This window comes from Cydia pomonella, chromosome 25, assembly GCF_033807575.1.
Source record: "Cydia pomonella isolate Wapato2018A chromosome 25, ilCydPomo1, whole genome shotgun sequence".
NCBI lineage: Eukaryota > Metazoa > Arthropoda > Insecta > Lepidoptera > Tortricidae > Cydia > Cydia pomonella.
Genome location: NC_084727.1, coordinates 7,631,177 through 7,650,545, shown reverse-complemented (window position 1 = coordinate 7,650,545; position 19,369 = coordinate 7,631,177). Strand labels below are relative to the sequence as shown.

General features: G+C 38.7%; 1 protein-coding gene across 4 annotated transcripts in view; it reads right to left on the bottom strand.

The window, feature by feature from the left end:
* LOC133531334 (pantothenate kinase 3) overlaps positions 1–19,369 on the bottom strand; it is a 58,710-nt gene that overhangs the window by 26,848 nt on the left and 12,493 nt on the right. For 2 of the 4 annotated variants that reach the window (XM_061869477.1, XM_061869478.1), the window contains exon 3: positions 16,862–16,917. The exons of 1 other annotated variant lie outside the window; for it this stretch is intronic. In XM_061869477.1, coding sequence (XP_061725461.1) covers positions 16,862–16,917 — 56 coding nt within the window. Of the gene's footprint in view, positions 1–7,921; positions 8,231–16,861; positions 16,918–19,369 lie in introns of those variants that run through there. One more of the 4 variants, XM_061869479.1, reaches the window with a different exon arrangement.

Below are 19,369 nucleotides of genomic sequence, written 5' to 3'. Positions count from 1 at the left end.
CTGTGTTTTTCGTGTTTTTATTTGTATGTACAATAAAGTATACTTATACATACCTATACATACATACATATAACATAATTACGTGATATCTGGGTTGTTATTGTTATCACATTAACTAGTTATATGTATTATTTATTATCTCATTATATCCGTATGTATAACCTTCAAGTGTATAGGAATGTGTTAATTTACATTTCCTTAAAATTGTTATTGTATTGTATTAATAACTCACGGTAACATATTCAGTCATTTTTTCTATATTTCTGTAAAGAAAAGACAGGGCGTATAAAAATTATAGTAAGATGTAACATAATGGTTATTTACGATACGAAAGGAAATTCGCAACGAGCGGCGATAAATTAAATCTAAATTAGGAATATTCTAGATTAGGAATATTCTGTATTTTGCTAAGCCCTATCCGGGTCCTAGTAGATATGTATGTACCTCCCAACTAGCAAAAGAGTCTCAGGTTGCGCACTTTATAAGACTGATGAGCTTATAGAGCTCTTATTATTGTTTTGGAACATATCATCACTCTTATATTAGTCTTAGACAAGCTAGTACCGGCTTTAGTAAGGTCAGTCTTATTACCTAGTCTTATATATGTATATAAGAGCATTTTATAATACTATTATAAACCTCTTGCTCTTACAAGAACATTTACGAAGTCTCATTGAACTTGAGAGTGCCTGGTCTTATATCCCCTTTCTCTAAGTTCATTTGATTTTATATTAGACTTTATAAATGCTATTGTAAGAATGTAAGACTAATATCAACATAGTATAATACTATTATAAGCCTCTTGGTCCTACAATAACATTTACGAAGTCTTATTGAACTTGAGAGTGCCTGGTCTTATATCCCCTTTCTCTAAGTTCATTTGATTTTATATTAGACTTTATATATGCTATTGTAAGAATGTAAGACTAATATCAACATAGTATAATACTATTATAAGCCTCTTGGTCCTACAATAACATTTACGAAGTCTCATTGAACTTGAGAGTACCTAGTCTTATATCCCCATTCTCTAAGTTCATTTGATTTTATATCAGACTTTCTAAATGCTATTGTAAGAATGTAAGACTAATATCAACATAGCATAAGAACACTGTAAGTACGTACTTTTCTGATCTTATTTAAAGCTATAAACAAGCATAATAAGATCAACAGCAGCACTTTAGTAAGATATTAGAGTGATTTACACTGGAAAGACCACATCGAGCAAATTTGTGTTAGACTGAACAGATTTGTGTTTGCTCTACGAAGATTGAGAAACACAATATCTGTGGAAGCAGCTTTGGCGGCTTATCACGGATATGTGTCTTCAGTCCTTCACTACGGCTTGATTATGTGGGGTAATTCTGTCGATGTTGAAAGAGCATTCATTATTCAGAAAAAATGTGTTCGGGCTATCTGTAACGCCTGGCCTGAAGACCCTTGCTTTCCACTGTTTAAAAAATTGCAGATACTCCCCTTACCCTGCTTATACATAAAAGAAATATGTATGTTTGTAAATAACAATAGACCTTTTTTCAAAAAACGTGGGGAAGTGATACACAGACAGACCCGACCAAATATTATGAATTTGCTACATAAACCACGAGCTTATAAAATTATTTACAAAAAAAATGTATATAACATGTGTATAGTAATATATAATCGATTACCTAATGACATCAAATTATTGAAAGGAAATAGATTTAAGAATAAACTGACTGCTTGGCTTCTTGATAATTGTTTCTATAGTGTACAAAAATATTTAGATCACAACTGACATGCTGCTGAAATTTCTAGTTGATAATTGACATTCATATTCAGGAAATATTGTAAATTCTATTTTATTTATTATAACTTTGACATTTTGTTTAACTTCGACCCTCGATTATTATTTTACTTGACATTGTGTAAATTTGATATTTTTAAATTTTTGTTTCTATTTTTATATATATTGACTGTTTTTTAAAATATTTGCACGCCTGCATGCAGACTGAATGCACGGATTTTCTTTTATCTTGTAAGACCTTTATATTACTGTGTTCTATGCAAATAAATTCTTTGAATCTTTTTGAATCTTTGATATAGGATAAAGATACTTATATCACAAAAGACAAGATCAATATAAGATCGTTTGATCTTAAATCGATTTTGGGAACACTTGTAAGTATGATATTTAATAAAAAAAAAATTGTAATTTAAAGTAAGAGTGTAATTTTAAATAGGTATGGATTACGACAACTGGAAAAAACGTTCGAGAAGTGATGGTTATCGGCGGAAAATTCAGAAGTACAAAAAAATCATAAGTAAATCAAATACATATACAGCTCCTGCCAAGACAAGGTAGTGTTGGTGAAAATATTAGTGAGGGTTCTGTAGGTTCTGCTTGCATGAAAGATGTAGAGGTTGAGGACAAAGTTTTAGTATGTGAAATTAATGATTTTAGTGAAAAAGAATCTTCGACCGATGACAAAACAGATTATGAGAAAGATTTTGCCTTAAAAAGTGAATTACAAAAATGGGCGTTAAAATTTAATATCCCTCATGCAGCAGTAAATGGATTGCTAATTATTTTAAACAGAAGACTAAATAATGTTCTACCAAAGGACGCAAGGACACTGCTTAACACAAACAAAGAGATTGTGCAAATTAATGAGTTGTCTCCTGGAATGTATTGGCATAGTAGCTTAATAACAAGACTTGTATATTGTGTTTCTTCCCAAGGCCATGTTAAATGTTTTAACATGCGAACGTCTTTCTTCATCAAGTAATGGTCTATATCCATAAATACAACCATTTTGCATCACCAATCTTGTCACTTAAATAAAAAAAACATTTAGTTTATTAGTATGTGTCAAGTGATCTAGTAAGGATAAACAAATGTATTTAGGGTTTTAGTAAGTAAACCAAGGAACCCTAATTAATTCAACATGGCCATATCATTTGTATTCTGAATGCAGAATTTAGTGTAATTAATCTTATAATAGTCTAATAGTGCGCTTTAAAAATACACCTACAGCTATGGCTGACTATCAGTACAAATAAAGAAATAAAATAATTATAAACGGATACAAATACCATATTTGATCAGGCGCATGAAGTTTGAAGTGGAAAACAGGGTCTACTTTACAGTAAATAATATTTTCCCACGTGATTACATACCGTAAAACATAAACACACACGATGATAACGAGCACGTTATTCTATTTAAACATAATTCATAAACAGTTAGATAAATACTTACACTAACATATTTATGTCACGCTGCTGCATTTAATTTCACTCGTACACTTATACTTCACAAATAGAATGTTTCAACTCTCTGTGTGATCTTACAAAAAATCTAAATAAGCTTATTAAGGCTCATAAGATTCTAACGTTGGACCAATATAAGCCTATGTAGGCTTACAAGATATTTACGTAAAAGCGATATTAGCCTAAGGTAGCTTAAATAAGTTTTGGAAAGATTACTGTAAATGCAAGCAGCATTCAATTAGACTGATATTAGAACGATATCAAAATAAATACGCTTATAATTTGTGCCTAAATCCGGGCTTATACGATGCTATAAGATCAATATAAGAGCGAAAAAATTGTAGTCTTGAGACTATTCTAAGCGTGTTTTTGCTAGTTGGGCCTAGCATTAAGTTGCATTTGTCTACTGTAATCTACTTTGGTTGTAAATAAATATTGAAATTGAAATTGAAATCGACACAAGTTGCGATTTACCTATTCGCACGTGTATCGTACATCGTTTAACAGTAGATATGGCCCTTTAAGCTTTGTTATTTTACACCGTGGCCCAAAATTACGTTGACAAAATTAAAAAGTAAAATTTTTGAATTTGGAACGCCAAACGAATTCGGTTCATTTTCTGTTACATTCTTACACATATTGGCAACGTTTTATGAATAATAGCTTGTTTGAATTATATGAATATTTTTGGTTTTTATGATGTCTACGCAGCGTAAAGCAATAATTTCCTTGCACGAAGCGGGAAAACGACAGTGTGAGATAGTTAGATCGCTCGGTGTCAGTCGTCAACTGGTGTCCAAGACTATTGGGCGGTATAATGAACTCGGGCATCTTGCTGACCGCCCAGGAAGAGGAAGAAAGAGGAATGTTAGGACACCGTGGCTTCGAAATGTTATAAAAAAACGGCTTAGTCGTAATCCACGGATTTGGTCCGTGGTGGCGAAAAATGGCTCGGGAACTGGGTGTAAGTCGATCAACGGTCCAACGTATTGTCGCTAATGATCTAAAATTAAAGGCATATAAGCTACGTAAAGCTCAGCTTCTAGAAGATAAAGATAAAAAAGTTCGTCTACAGAGATGCCGTTTGATTACGCGACGTGCCGCTACTGAAAAATGGAAAAATATCCTTTTTACTGATGAAAAACTTTTTTGTATAGAACAGGCCCACAATCACCAAAATGACAGAATTTACTCTTCTAGTCGCCCCGGAGAGGTCGCAGTCATTCCCCATCGTCAAAAGCCGGATTCAGTTATGGTTTGGGGTGGTATTTGCTCTACAGGCAAAACTCCTCTCATTTTTATTGAAAAGGGTGTAAAAATAAACCAAGAAATATACAGGAGAGATATTCTGGAAGTTGTAGTTCTTCCTTGGAGTCAACAACATTTCGGCAACCAGCCGTGGATATTCCAGCAGGACCAGGCGCGGATACAAGATTTGGCTTAGGGGGGGGCCATTTTGAGAAAATCATATATTTTTGGTAAAAAATAAAATTTACTCAATTTAGTAATGTGAGAGCCAGGGTTTTAGGGGGGGGCCATTGCCCCTATGGCCCCCCCCTTGTATCCGCGCCTGAGCAGGACTCTGCTCCATCTCACAGGGCCCGAAGTGTGCAGCAGTGGTGTAAAGACAATTTTCCAGGGTTCATAAGCTCGAAAGAGTGGCCGCCCTACTCACCTGATCTAAATCCAATGGATTATAGTTTGTGGTCTATCTTAGAAACAAGGGCCTGTGCTACAAAACACAAGAGTGTAGACGCTTTAAAAGCGAAACTTACCCAGGAGTGGGCAAAAATAACCATGGAGGAGCTGCGGCATATCGTTGAAAATTTTACCAAACGTTTGCGTTTGTGCATTAAAGCCAAAGGGGGCTATTTTGAAGACAATTGATTTTTCTTAAATAAAAAAGGCTGTATTTTTAATTTTAAGTTGTATTGAATAAGTTATGTAAGTATTTAATATTAAAACTTAAAAAAATCTTTGTCAACGTTTTTTTGGGCCACCCTGTAATACTAAGCGCGCGAAATTAAAACCTTACCACGTTACCTACAGGCCTTTTAAAAATATCAGCGATAAAGATTTAGATGTGGACTTAAGTGCACGGAGTGCAGCCGACGCGAGCAACCAAGCCTGAAGAAGGACCCCCGATGGGTGCGAAATATGTCGCCGATAGCGTCGAAAAAAGTCAAGTGAGTGTAGCCGTAATATTTAATATTTTTTAAAAGGAAAAAAAGTTCTCTGCTCACAGTTAACCACCTACCTAGAAAACAACAATATTTTGCCAGATGTCCAATCACATTGCCATATATCTAACGACGGGCCTTACGGGCACTAAGAATGGTGCTAGTTCAGTGGTGTCACACACGAATTCGAGCCAATCGTGCAGTCTAACGCAACTAGTTGCGACCAATCGCGCGCGTGATGCGAACTCATCAACCAATCGCGTTGTGGCGTTACACTGCACGATTGGCTCGAATTCGTGTGCGTGATACCGCTGTACTGGCGCCATTCTTATCGCCCGTAAGGCTCGTCCTCAGATATATGATGTCCATCGGGTTTCTATTTAAGGACGTAGTACATTGACTGCTTTACTTAATGTCATTGAAAAAGGAAATGTGCACATTTTTAGGTACTCCTCGATTTCTCAAGAGCTTTTGATTGTCTGAATCTTAATCTGCTATTATCGAACTGGGCTACCACCTGGCTACCACAAACGAAACCACCACATTACAGTTTTGATCACAAAACTGTAATGTGGTTTGCAAGCTATCTGTAACCGTTCGCAAAGGTGTGGTTGAATTTGTCAAAATTTTCGATTGTATGCAAAGGTGATTTAGTGCGGTACTCCACTTTCCGGTTTAAAGATTTTTTCTCATAAGAATATTTACAATTCACTTACTTACTTTCGTCTTAATTTCCCAGGTTCACCAACATTTCAAACGTCAATGCAATATATCCTTCCTATTCATACCTTAACTACGATACGAGTAAAAGAAAGAGACAAAGCTTTGGACTCTGCCCTCAGTTACGTACATAAGTTGATAAATATACAAATTACATTGTTACCGTGCCGGGTTTGAACCGGTGACCTTTTCTGCATTACGTACAATAGCGACGACAGTACGTACACATATAATTATTTTTTTAATTCAAGGGATTACGAATGCGACATTTAGTTTGCGGTCGTTGGCTTCCGTAAATATTAAAAATAAATCTTAATTTATTATGAAAATTTTAAACGTCTTAAATATAAGAGCCTCGGTACAGAGTACCATTTCATTTGGCGTTGAAACTAGCTCCATGGGCTCCCAGCGCGCACAAGTATTTTTGCAGAAATCGCGAAGCATCTGGTTGCCGTAATTGGTAACCGACGAGCTGGCGGCTTCCTCGCACAGCGTAATAGCAACCACAAAAGCTGATAATCGCGAATAACTGACAGGTCGATATCGTCCGCCGAACTGGTTATCAGTCGGCCCCTTTAGACGATATTTTTTTGGCAAACTTCATAGGTCTAGGTCAACGGGAAGTACCTTATAAATTTTGATTCCCTCGAGAGTTTAGAAATATACTTTTTTTGCGGCATAAGCGGCCGTATTTTTTTTTTTACCTCAACTTAGAAATTTTAGATTTTCACAGCTTCAAGAGACTGTAGACCTGACTATATGTTTTGAGAGGCAACAAAAGTGGTCATTTCTCCATACAGTACATATATGCCCTTACCAGGATTTGAACCTAGGACCGTCAGCTTCATTGGTAGGGTCACTACTCACTAGGCCAGACAGGTCATTATTGATATTTAGGTTCACATTGTTTTGACGACTTTTATTTTAATACTAATACTGACTCTCTGACCTATGTCAAGCAAATATACAGAATGTTTTTTTTTTTATGGAGTATAGGCAGGCGTTTGACCACGATCACACCTGATGGTAAGTGATGATGCGGTCTACGGTGGAGCACGCTTACCTATGAGATACTTATTTACTCTAGCCTTGAAGAGATTCAGATGACGTTTATTTAGTCAGCTGCAATAATTACTTACGGGGTGAAGATACAGGTCATACTGAGTAACTATGACTATGGGACCGACAACATAATCGCAAAAAAAAATCTCTCCTACACAAAATGTCAAGGTCAGACAGCCAAAATGTATGAAACATAATTTTTTTTATTCGTAATTTGGGGTTGGTCCCATAGTAAAAGTTGCTCAGTATGACCTATATATTCACCTCACCCCATCAATTATTGCAGGTGACTAAATAAACACCTGTATGGAGAGGTTTCAATACAGGCGCAGGGGTCCTATCTGCTATCTTTAGTTTGTGTCTCACATAATATATGTCTTAGAAAGTCGACTCATATATGCAAATAAGAAAACTGATAAGGTTCTTCTTCCTCGCGTTGTCCCGGCATTTTGCCACGGCTCATGGGAGCCTGGGGTCCGCTTGAAAACTAATCCCAAGATTTGGCGTAGGCACTAGATTTCACGAAAGCGACTGCCATCTGACCTTCCAACCCAGAGGGTAATAAACTAGGCCTTGTTGGGATTAGTCCGGTCTCCTCACGACGTTTTCCTTCGCCGAAAGGCGACTGGTAAATATCAAATGATATTTCATACGTCCCGAAAAAATTCATTCCCAAAAAAGGAAAAGAAAAGAAAAAAAGGACTTACTTGATGAATAGTAATAACTCCAGTTTGCTGCTTCATATTGAATAAATTAACAATAAATAAAAAATAACACTAATATCACAGATTGAATAAATAACAGCACTATTATCACAAGTCACTCATCCTCCAGCTCGAAAGCGTCAACTAAATTCCTCAATAGTTTTTTCAGGGAATAATTTAGAATTTTGCATAAAAAGAAGTTGTAATAAATAAATATGTAAGTTATTTGTATTATGAGGCGCGGGTCTGTCATGCGTGCGCGCGCCGCGACAGTCGAGGAGCGACTGATCGTTTTTCATTGGAGTTGCGCGTTTTCTTGCGTATGCGCATAGGGCAAAAGTTTATTTGTTTACACGCGCGTTCGGGGTGGACACGAGATATCAGGTTATCAGCGGGCAAAATTTTGCATGTTTTAATTAGATAACTGGAGGGTTATGAGTGAAACTGAGCGTGATCAGTATAAATGTCACTCTCGATACCATGATGCTTGTCAGAACAGGTTAAAATGTGCTATAGATATAGAGCGCAAGAAGATACTGATACAGAATGTTTATTTAGCCATCTGCAATAATTTACGGGGTGAATATATAGGTCATACTGAGCAACTTTTATTATGGGACCAACCCCGAATCGCGAAAAAAAATTGGCTGTTTCATACATTTTGGCTGTCTGACCTTGACATTTTCTATGGGAGTTTTTTTTTCGAGATTTTGGGTTTGGTATAATAGTAAAAGTTGCTCAGTATGACCTATTCAGTCCGTAATTTGTTGCAGGTGACTAAATAAACAGCCTGTATTATTTGCGCTACCCTCTCGACGTTCAGAGTAATGAACATTTAGCTGATAATATCCATCAGGATTTGAAAAAATGGCCTCATGGCATCGTGGCTTGGCTTAACGTTTTTTTTTGAGGGCAAGTTCGTGTAAACAGATGGTTCAAACGATTAACTGAGAAATAAACGATACAAGTTACAGCTGCCATGCCTTCACTGATTTTTAATGTTAGCAAAGCATATTATTAATTTATGAAATATTATTCAGCATTCAGCATAGGTACAAGGTCGGAGGTGGCGGTGTCAAGATTATGACTTTTTGTAAGAACTTGTCATTCAATAGAATTTGTTCTTTGAACTCGCGAAAATTTGTGGAAAAACCATTTGATGTAAGACAATAAATATACGTACTTACAACAATATTCAGATCGTAGGTGAGTCTTATATCTTTGAAATAAGGTCTTTTTGGAAGATGTCAATCGATTCTACTTCCCGTGAGATTCAAATGTTTCTAATAAATCTAATACTTCTGTCTGTAATTATCAGAGAGGAAACTCGGACTGCTCTGAACTAAGTCGGTTGCATAAGTCGTACGCCTGTTCGTTCCTTCTCTGGCTAAGGCCCAATTTAATTTCCGACCGCGAAGCCACCTATCAGCTGTGCCTAAAACACGCACTATGTCCCGTGGCAAATCACCACTTTTCCGCTCTCTTTAATATATTAACGCGTTCCTCGCATAAGCACCGGAATGTATTTTCAATGAAAGTAGTTGGATGAATCTGTGTAAAGAGTGTATGAAGTTCTGTGAGAGGATGGATGAACGTGAATCTTCTGTCTTGTATTAGTCCTGTTTGTCCTCCCCTTATCATGTATATACTCTGTATAATACTGTCTGTTTTAAATTTCACAGTGTATTAGTTCGCTGTAATGCTGTGTAATTTTTTGAATCAATAAAAAAATAAACCTGCTATCTATTGTACCCCAGAAACTTCCAAAATGGGAAAATAAATGAAATGAAAATGCTACATACAAAAAGCGCGCCCTGTGAAAATCGTATGAAAGCCGTTGTTTATCGCGTACATACAGACAGACAGACGCGGCGCGGGACTTTATTTTATAAGATGTACTTACTACGTCGACGCAACGACCCAAAGTGAGTTCAAGCCTCCGACACCAGATCACGGCATGCCTCTCGGTCTTGTAGAAGTAGTAGACTGCGGGCCAGGAGCCCAGGAGCATATATCGTCAGTCATCGCCTCCCGGCTGATGCATTTAAAAAATAGTGAGCCGGTTATACCTACCGCGGTGGAAAAACCGTCAGTTGATGACATGAACATGAAAAAAAAATTTTTTTTATCAGTAATCGCCTGCCGATTCAGATGATAGTTTAGATGCTATTTTAAATTTAAAAAAATCTGTCAGCCGGTTGTATCGGTGGGAAGACCGTCAGCTGGTCACATGAACATGTAAAAAGTGGCTGTGACAGAATCGGAATCGGACAGACAGACGGACATGACGAATCTATAAGGGTTCCGTTTTTTGCCATTTGGCTACGGAACCCTAAAAATACGCGCCTTACCACTTATGTCCGCAAAGTATGCGTTATGCGTGATCCGTTCCGATCGGTTTATTTGAAACAACTGATGGAATGCTACATGCCAAGTGACGTGATTTTGTTATTACTATCATAATAAAGTAAAGCGCTTGTTTTTTACGTTTATGCGACCAGCTGACGTTCTTTCCACCGCGATACAACCGGCTGAAGATTTTTTAAAATAACAGTATCTAAACTATCATCTGACAAAGTATCAAACGGGAGGCAATGACAAAAATTTTTTTTTTACGTGTTTCGGTGGCTGCAATTCCACAACCCACCAACGGAGCGGCAGCTGACGTCCAAGAGGATTGGTCATGGAAATGTACTCCTGGCTCGCGGTGTATTGCGATAGCTCTCGCCAGTCGCAATGGCCGAGGTTGAGCAGGTCTTGAGCTACTACGTACGACGCGGTAACTAGGACGTCCAATCGGGCAGCTCCCATTTTTTTGTCCCAAGTACGCTCTCTTCACGGCACGATCCTCTCCAATTCTCGCTAAGGTCCGAACCACTGAAGCTTAGCCGCTTTTTGTGCTTCTGTCTCTCTCATAATGTTGGGTTCGGACACCAGGTCTTCTATCTCTATATTCTTCCTCCACCTCTTGTCCGCTGTCTGTTCCGCCTGTTGTCTGCCTCTACATTTAATCAATTGTTTATTTTCTTGTATCTTTTTACTGAGGTGTGCCAATAAAGAGTATTATATCTATTCTATCTATTCTATCTATTCTTCCTGTCTCCCACCTCCCGGTTCCGCTTTTGTCGGCCCCAGAATCTTTCTTTCCGCCACTAACAGCTTATTCTCCTCTTTTATTTAGGTGTGCCAATAAAGAGTATTATATCTATTCTATCTACTCTTCCTCACTCTCCCACCTCCCGGTACCGCTTTTGTCAGCCCCAGAATCTTTCTTTCCACCACTAACAGCTTATTCTCTATCAAGGTCAATGTCCAGGCGTCGCATCCATACATTTAAATGGGTTTAGTGACAGTTTTGTAGACTTTAGTGATTTCGTATTTTTGAACATATTTACTGAACAAAATATATAAAATATCTTTCATGCACGTAGACTGTCGTCAGTGACGAGTAGGGAATGCTAACCGGTTAACCGGTTAACCGGTTACCCGGTAATTTGACCAATATTACAGTCGGTAAAATACCGGTAATTTCCAGCCGTAACCGGGAATTTACCGAACGTTGTATAGGCAAATAAAAATGTAACAACCTGTTGAATTAGCCCATCTCAGTCTTCGTACTTACACAAAAAACAATTACTACGGTTTACGATTACGAAGAGACACTTAAAATACTTACTTTTCTGCATCTTATGATCTCGTCGGAGTAGGAACAAGGAAGCAATGTTTGCTTCTCGCCACCCCTATCCGATCCGCCTTACTATGTTCAGTGTCCTTTGTTTTAGTCTGTAGTGTCAGACAAGTGTGGAATGCGAAAGAACATTTTCTACCGCTGGTTACTTGTGTTCAAGATATCGTTCACGAATGTCTAAGCAACGTTCTATATTTTATATATAATTAACAGAATGATCTGATGATGACATATTCCTGATTCCAACTCCTATCTTAAGAGCCCGGTAACGATTTTAGAGCAAAAATTTTAAATTGAAAGATTTAGTCGTTGGAATTGTACACCTTTTGTTACGTAATATCTAAATAACAAGTATTGGTTTCTATTAGCACGTTTTTTCATCTTGCCTTTTAATAATGAGGTCGCAAGCGTGCGTCCCCCCCCCGGTAATAGGTGACGAGAAGGGATAGTTTTTAAAAATTCATATAAATTATGGTAGTAAATTATACAAAATGATGTATAAGAACAGTTTCAGCAAATGTTGGAGATTGTTTAAGTATCAAAATTACGTTGAAATTAAGTCAATTTTCAGAGAAATTGTCACTTGTTTTGAAGTAATTTCTGGAGAAAATTGATTTCGTCTTACTTTCATTTACACTACTTCAAATTTATAGTAACAAAAATGTAGTTTATTAAAGTTGAAGTACAGGATATGTGTAATACAAAATTACCATTTTTAGCAGTCCAAACTTAACGAAGTTTACAAATAAGATCGACAAAATCACTGCTTTTCGCGCGTTTACCTAAACGTCCATCAGAAAAAAAATCATTACTAATTAAGTGAGTCTGTTTAAAAAAAAAAAAAATTATAATGAAAGATAACAAGACGTGCTAATAGAAACCAGTACTTGTTATTTTTAATAGTTAACAAAAGGTGTACAATTTCATGCGCTTAATCTATCAATTTGACATTTTTGCGACTAAAATCGATAACGGCCTCTTAAAGTGCAATTTTAAAGTAACTAGTGTTAAAATGATATGAAACTAATCTTGCTGTTAAATTTTTTTTTTCTTATATTTACTAGATTTTAATGAATGTTGATTACGGTTTTAGTTACTTTAATAACAATATTATATTGATAGATGTGTAAATGCAAACGTGTATGACATTTAAATGACGACTGTCACTTTTTTGTTACCCTTTGATTACTGCGATTTTTAAAGAATTAAAAAAGTTTAATGTTGCTTATTTAATGTACAAGTTCATTTCTCTTTGAAATGATACATGTTTGATTTTTTATTTAATATGATTAGTAAATATATCTTGTTTAATGTTTATAGTTTATTTTCATTATTTTGTTTTGTCGATGTTTCTATAACGTGCTGTTGATTACTTTTAAAGGTTACTGACGAAAATAAGGACACAATCAATAATAATGCAAAATCAATGTTTTTTATTTCATAAACGTATAACCGGTAATTTACCGGTTAACCGGTTAGTGGGACCTCGCGTCGGTAAATTACCGGTAATGAAAAACGCCCGGTTATTGCATTCCCTAGTGACGAGTGACGATGGGACGGGTAATGCATCATTGACATTTGAAAGGTCAAACTGTATGTGTTTATGTCAGAAGATATTGACAAAGTAATGTTATATGATGACAACGTGATGTTTATTTATTTATTTAAACTTTATTGCACACATAAAGAAAAATGTACAAATGGCGAACTTAATGCCAAAAGGCATTCTCTACCAGTCAACTTGTCATTGGGTCAAACAGAGATATTTGTGTATGTTGGTGCAGGAATAATTAATAACAAATAATAGGAAAAAATTAAACGTGAAGTCAAATAATATTAAAAATATATAAATAGTCAAATACCACTACTTATATAATGTATAAAAGATAGAATAATACATATAATTATGTACATATACATGATGGTGAACCTTATTTAAGTTCCTCTGACAGAATTTACACACAATCTGTACTACCTATCTACACCGTGAGCCCATATAACCCGACATATTTTAATCACGCATTCCTGAGGTCATAAAGAGCAAAAAATGTTATAAAGATTTGGTCAAATTAGGCAAAACATTTTTTTTTGTTGTATGTGCGTTTTCTGCAAAAAAACAACATTGCAACGTATTCGTACACGTCGTCATTTATACTTATTAAAATAAAGTTTTCTTTTCCTTAAAATGAGTTTCCTTTAAAACTTTATTGTCTGTCAGTCAGTAGGTTTGTCAACACCAAGACACAAAGTGGCAGTGTCGCAGACAAAAGGGCGTTTTTTACTAATTTATTACAGTAACTAATTTTCACAAGAATTGTCATTATTTCTAAAACAAGGCCGACTTCAGAAAACATTGTATGACATTTTAGTCTCTAAATGCGGTCAAAAATACACCTATAAAATCTGTCGGGTGATATGGGCCGACGGTGTATACCCTTCTAATGTTCTGTCTGTCACCTTTTCTTGCTTAAACCACTGAACTGATTGAGATGAAATTTGGTATGGAGATAGTTTGAGGTTCGGGAAAGAACGTAGGATAATTAATATCAATCATCATCATTATTCCACAGATTTATAAACGGCGTCCTATGGTTCATGTGTTGGCCATACTGAAAGACCATATTGCAATAGCCCGGTTTATCGGGAGCAAAAGCGTGCTATTAAGTGTCACCCCACACTAGCGTCATTTGAGCGCCGGCGTCTAGTCAGCGCTATGGAAAATGGCGTCGCTGCGCAGTTGCGCCAACGTTGCGTCGAGCAGCAGCCATATAGTTGACTAGACGTCGACGCTCGGTTGATGCTAGTTTACGGTGGCTTTTATTTGAGTTAACTGACAGTTGAAGTCACAAAAACAGCAAATATTGAGCCCTTAAGAAAAGTTTAAAAAGGTGGCGCCAGCGCCATTTAAATAAATAATGATGCTTTTATTATGCTGACAGCGGCGAAGGAAATCGGAATGTTACGTTTTGAAAACTATATACCTAAATAGCATTAGGGGACAGATTTTATACGTATAAAGCTAAAATCGAAAAACGTCCGTCTTTAATATTTACTAGTCTTTGCTTATACGTAAGGTAAAGGAAGGAAGTTTTACAACCTGACCGTCCTGACCTGACCACCCCCACGTCACTGAGGCCAGTTAAGGTCAACTGTCAAAGTCAGGTCTAGGACGCGCTATCAGTCAGCTGTCACATGTGACCTGGCCCACAGTCGACTACACACGTAATCTCCTATAAAGTCGAAAATCGAACGACACGGCTACATTGAAATAGAATAGAATGGTGAAGTTTAAGAGGGAAGAATAGCTTTGCGATATTTGCGATCCTAACTTCTATGAAATTTCGGGAGAAAACGTTTTCCACTAATTAAATCGTAACAAATTACTTTGATTTTGATGTCGAGCGCGCATAATATATTCTAGGCTTTTTTGTTGTATTGAAAATTTTGAAATAAAAGGAAATCTATAAACCTAGTTTTTTTTTCATTGAGTCAATAACATACTAAAAAACCGGACGAGTGTGAGTCGGACTCGCCCACCGAGGGTTCCGTACTTTTTAGTATTTGTTGTTATAACGGCAACAGAAATACATCATCTGTGAAAATTTCAACTGTCTAGCGGTTCAAGAGATACAGCCTGGGGACAGACGGACAGAAGGGCGGACAGCGGCGTCTTAGTAATAGGGTTCCGTTATACCGTTTGGGTACGGAACCCTAACTCATGGACCCGGGTATGTCCTTAAACTACGTCCACAAGAGAGGTATGGGCATTGTGAATGTCATCTCGCTCTGTGTGGTAGGGCACAGCACAGCGGATGTCATTCCAGATCTAGAGCAGCGCCCAACTGGGGAAGTACCTCCACCTTACAGAAAATCGCAGCCAAATAACACTAGACCCTACTCATAGTGTTGTGTTCCTGCCGGTGAGTAAGGTTGCCAGAGCTCAACGAGGGTGGGAGGGGGTTAGGGTCGGCAACGCGCATGTAACTCCTCTAGAGTTGCAGGCGTAAATAGGCTACGGATACTGCTTACCATCAGGCAGGCCGTATGCTTGTTTGCCACCGACGTAGTATAAAAAAAAAGAATCTAAAATATTTAAAAATGGAGAATATTTTCTCTTTTTGTATGGAGGAGTATGTGGTATACTTTCCTCTGAAGGCCGCGGACTGGACGCAAGCGGCGCGCGGCGTGCCGCTGCTGTCGTCCAAAACACAGAGCGTACCGCGAACCACGTTCGACGTGTTGCCTCTCTGTCGCACTTGTAAATTCGTACGTAAGTATGACAGAGAGGCAGCACATCGAACGTGGTTCGATGTACTGTACATCGAACGCGGTACTGACTCGAAATAGATAGGTCCTCAGGTTAGTAGCCCGAAGCATTTTGAACGGAACCGGGCGACGCGCCGCGCTGTTTCCGGCCAGTCTAACATGGAATCCACGTGCCGTAGTTCGACGCGTAGTTGCAAAATGAACTGTATAATTTTTGCGTTAATGTTAATTTTGCAATGAACTCTGATTTTATAATGAATAGTAGGTACTTGCAATGCGACATCTTATAAGAAGAATTAACCGGCCGGTGTGCGGCGCGTCAACGTGAACCTAGTCCGAATGCACGAAGGTTGATATATTGGGCTGAAGCCGCGCGCGTCAGTTGACTTGACGTCATTGGCGGTCAACGGGTTAACACGTACACTTAGCTCAACGCAAGCGATGTGACAACTAGCGTCAGACTGATACGACAGTGTGGAAGCCTCCATAATTGTCAAATTCTTATAAATATTTGGCGTTTATTGTGGCAATCCATACCTTTCCCCTCCACAGACTGTAGAGTTAGCATAGACGGACTCTAACAGTTACTTCCATACATTACAAAAGGTGCATCTACGTAGAGAGTCGAGCCCCTAAAATTGTGCTGCACACCTCCACCTCCATCTGGAACTTATTGGTCTTAAGGGCTTTATATGGCCACACCACAGAAATCTAACTTAACTGTACGTTTTTCCAATAACATCGTGCCTCGCACAGCTAAACTGTGGAATGAATTGTCGCCCGCGGTATTTCCGGACCGATACGACCTTCAAACCTTGAAGGAAAGAGGCCTACTCCTATTTTAAAGGCCTCGCAAGCCCTCTGATGTTGCAGGTGTCATTTCATCTCCTGGTTTGGTTTCTATATGATGAAAAACCCTCAAGGTACTGACTTTGGACAAGGGAGTTGGGACCTTAGGAAGTTGATATGAAACTGATGAAGTAGCTTACAAGGGTCAGGAGGCCTGTTGGAGCTTTCTGGATCTGTCTGGAGATGCAAGGGGTACCTGGAGAAGGGATAAAGGTTAGGATAGGATATAAAAGGTAAAAAGCGTTGGTAGCCTAGCGGTAAGAGCCTGCGACTTTCGATCCGGGGGTCGCGGGTTCAAATCCCGGCTCGTACCAATGAGTTTTTCGGAACTTATGTACGATATATCATTTGATATTTATCAGTCGCTTTTCGGTGAAGGAAAATATCGTGAGGAAACCGGATTAATCCCAATAAGGCCTAGTTTCCTGTCTGGGTTGGATTGGAAAGTCAACTGGCAGTCGTTTTCGTAAAAACTACTGCTTGCGCCAATACTTGGGATTAGTTGCCAAGCGGACCCCAGGCTTCCATGAGCCGTGGCAAGCCGGGACAAACGCTTTCCCGGTTTTTGACTTTTGGTTCAAAAGTTAGGCTAGGAAGACCCTGCAGGGTGACGTTCGCGCACCGCTGCGAGCGCGACAAATCATGGGCCGCGCTGACACAGCGGTGGACTTTATTGCCTAGGTAATAAGGGTGATTAGGGCTGCCATCTCGAATTTCGCCAAACCCGGACAAAGATTCAAAAAAAAACCCGAACATTTGGCGTAAATCGCATTTTTTCCCCGGATGAGTCCGAAAACAATTATTTTTAAAAAACAAGACCTTTAATTTTACATGTAGTTTTAATGTGCTTCCTTACATGAAATGTGTCCGGTTTTTTCCCGGACACTTCTTGACCCCCCCCCCCCCCCCCCTCCGGACGGCCTCCACACTAGGAGAAATCCGGGAAAACCCGGGCGGATGGCAGCCCTAAGGGTGATAACATTTTTACTAAAATACAAATATCTCAGTTATGTAATGGAATTCCGCTATATGCCTGTAGAACAAAATAAAATACATAGAAATACCTATGTAATCACCTAATTATCGTCTCAACTCTATTGGTTTTTGTACCATTTTGACGCATAGTCCTTTGTGTTGTTTTCAAACAAAACCACTTTGTCGCTTGCCATAAGGAGACTAACAGGTTCTTCGTATACAGGTACAAGCAAATTTCGTCCTACCTATACCTTACGTTATCCGTAGCTTTTTTAAATACTACGTCGGTGGCAAACAAGCATACGGCCCGCCTGATGGGAAGCAGTCTCCGTAGCCTATGTACGCCTGCACCTCCAGAGGAGTTGCCGACCCTAACACTCCGCAGCTCCGCATAGATGATAATAGTGTAGGTAGCTATCATATCCGTAATGGTTATTAAATATCCTGTATAGGTAGCCTACTACTAGATAGTGCGCTATCAATTTAGGATTACTGCGAAAGTGGCACTTAGTCATCGAGATTAGATACAGGCAAATATCTGGACTCAGTTCAGGGCTCCTCTACATGATGGCCCATCGTACGCCAGTCTAATGGTTCCTCTACTCGTACGTGCCTCTACCGCTGCTGCGTCCCTTAGACTGGCCTACGCTGGGCCATCACGTAGAGGAGCCCTAAGGGACGCAGCTATGCAGTGGAATGAGATAGCAATATCACTTGCTCCCTCTAACGCATAAATGCGTCCCTTGGACTGGCCTACGCTGGGCCATCGTGTAGAGGAGCCAGGCCATCGTGAAGTGTAATGTGTCACATTTCATCATTTTTGGTAAACTTTTTTGTACAGTCGCCATCGGATATATCGCGTTCAAGGTGCTCACAAATATCTGAACACGCCTCTATTGTCAAGGCGTTAGAACGCGTGTTCAGATATTTTTGAGCACCTCGGCTGCTGCACCTAAAATATTGGGGGTAAACTCATTCTCCCCAGTAGGTCAAACGTGATATTAAATCTATTTTTTTTTATACTACGTCGGTAGCTAACAAGCATACGGCTCGCCTGATGGTAAGCAGTCTCCAGAGGAGTTACAATAGTTACATGCGCGTTGCCAATCCTCCATCCAACTCTCCGCACCCTCGTTGAGCTCTGGCAACCTTACTCACCGAACACAACACTATGAGTAGGGTCTAGTGTTATTTGGCTGCGGTTTTCTGTAAGGTGGAGGTACCTCCCCAGTTGGGCTCTGCTCTAGATCTGGAATGACATCCGCTGTGTTGTGCCCTACCACACAAAGCGAGACGACATTCACAGTGCCCATACCTCTCTTAAAACCCTTATTTCAAGCTCAGGCTCATACACTTCATACCATTGACATATATATATTATATATGACGGGCCTTACGGGCACTAAGAATGGCGCTAGTTCAGTGGTGTTCAGTCGAGCCAATCGTGCAGTGTAACGGAACTAGTCGTAACCAATCGCACGCGAGATGCGAACTCATTAACCAATCGCGTTGTGGCGTTAGACTGCACGATTGGCTCGAATTCGTGTGCGTGACACCGCTGTACTGGCCCCATTCTCAAGGCCCGTCCTTAGATATATATGTAAATGCTTCATACAGTGTTAGTTACAAATGTTACAATAGCAGAAAAACTTTTCTAGTAAACAAAAGAAAAA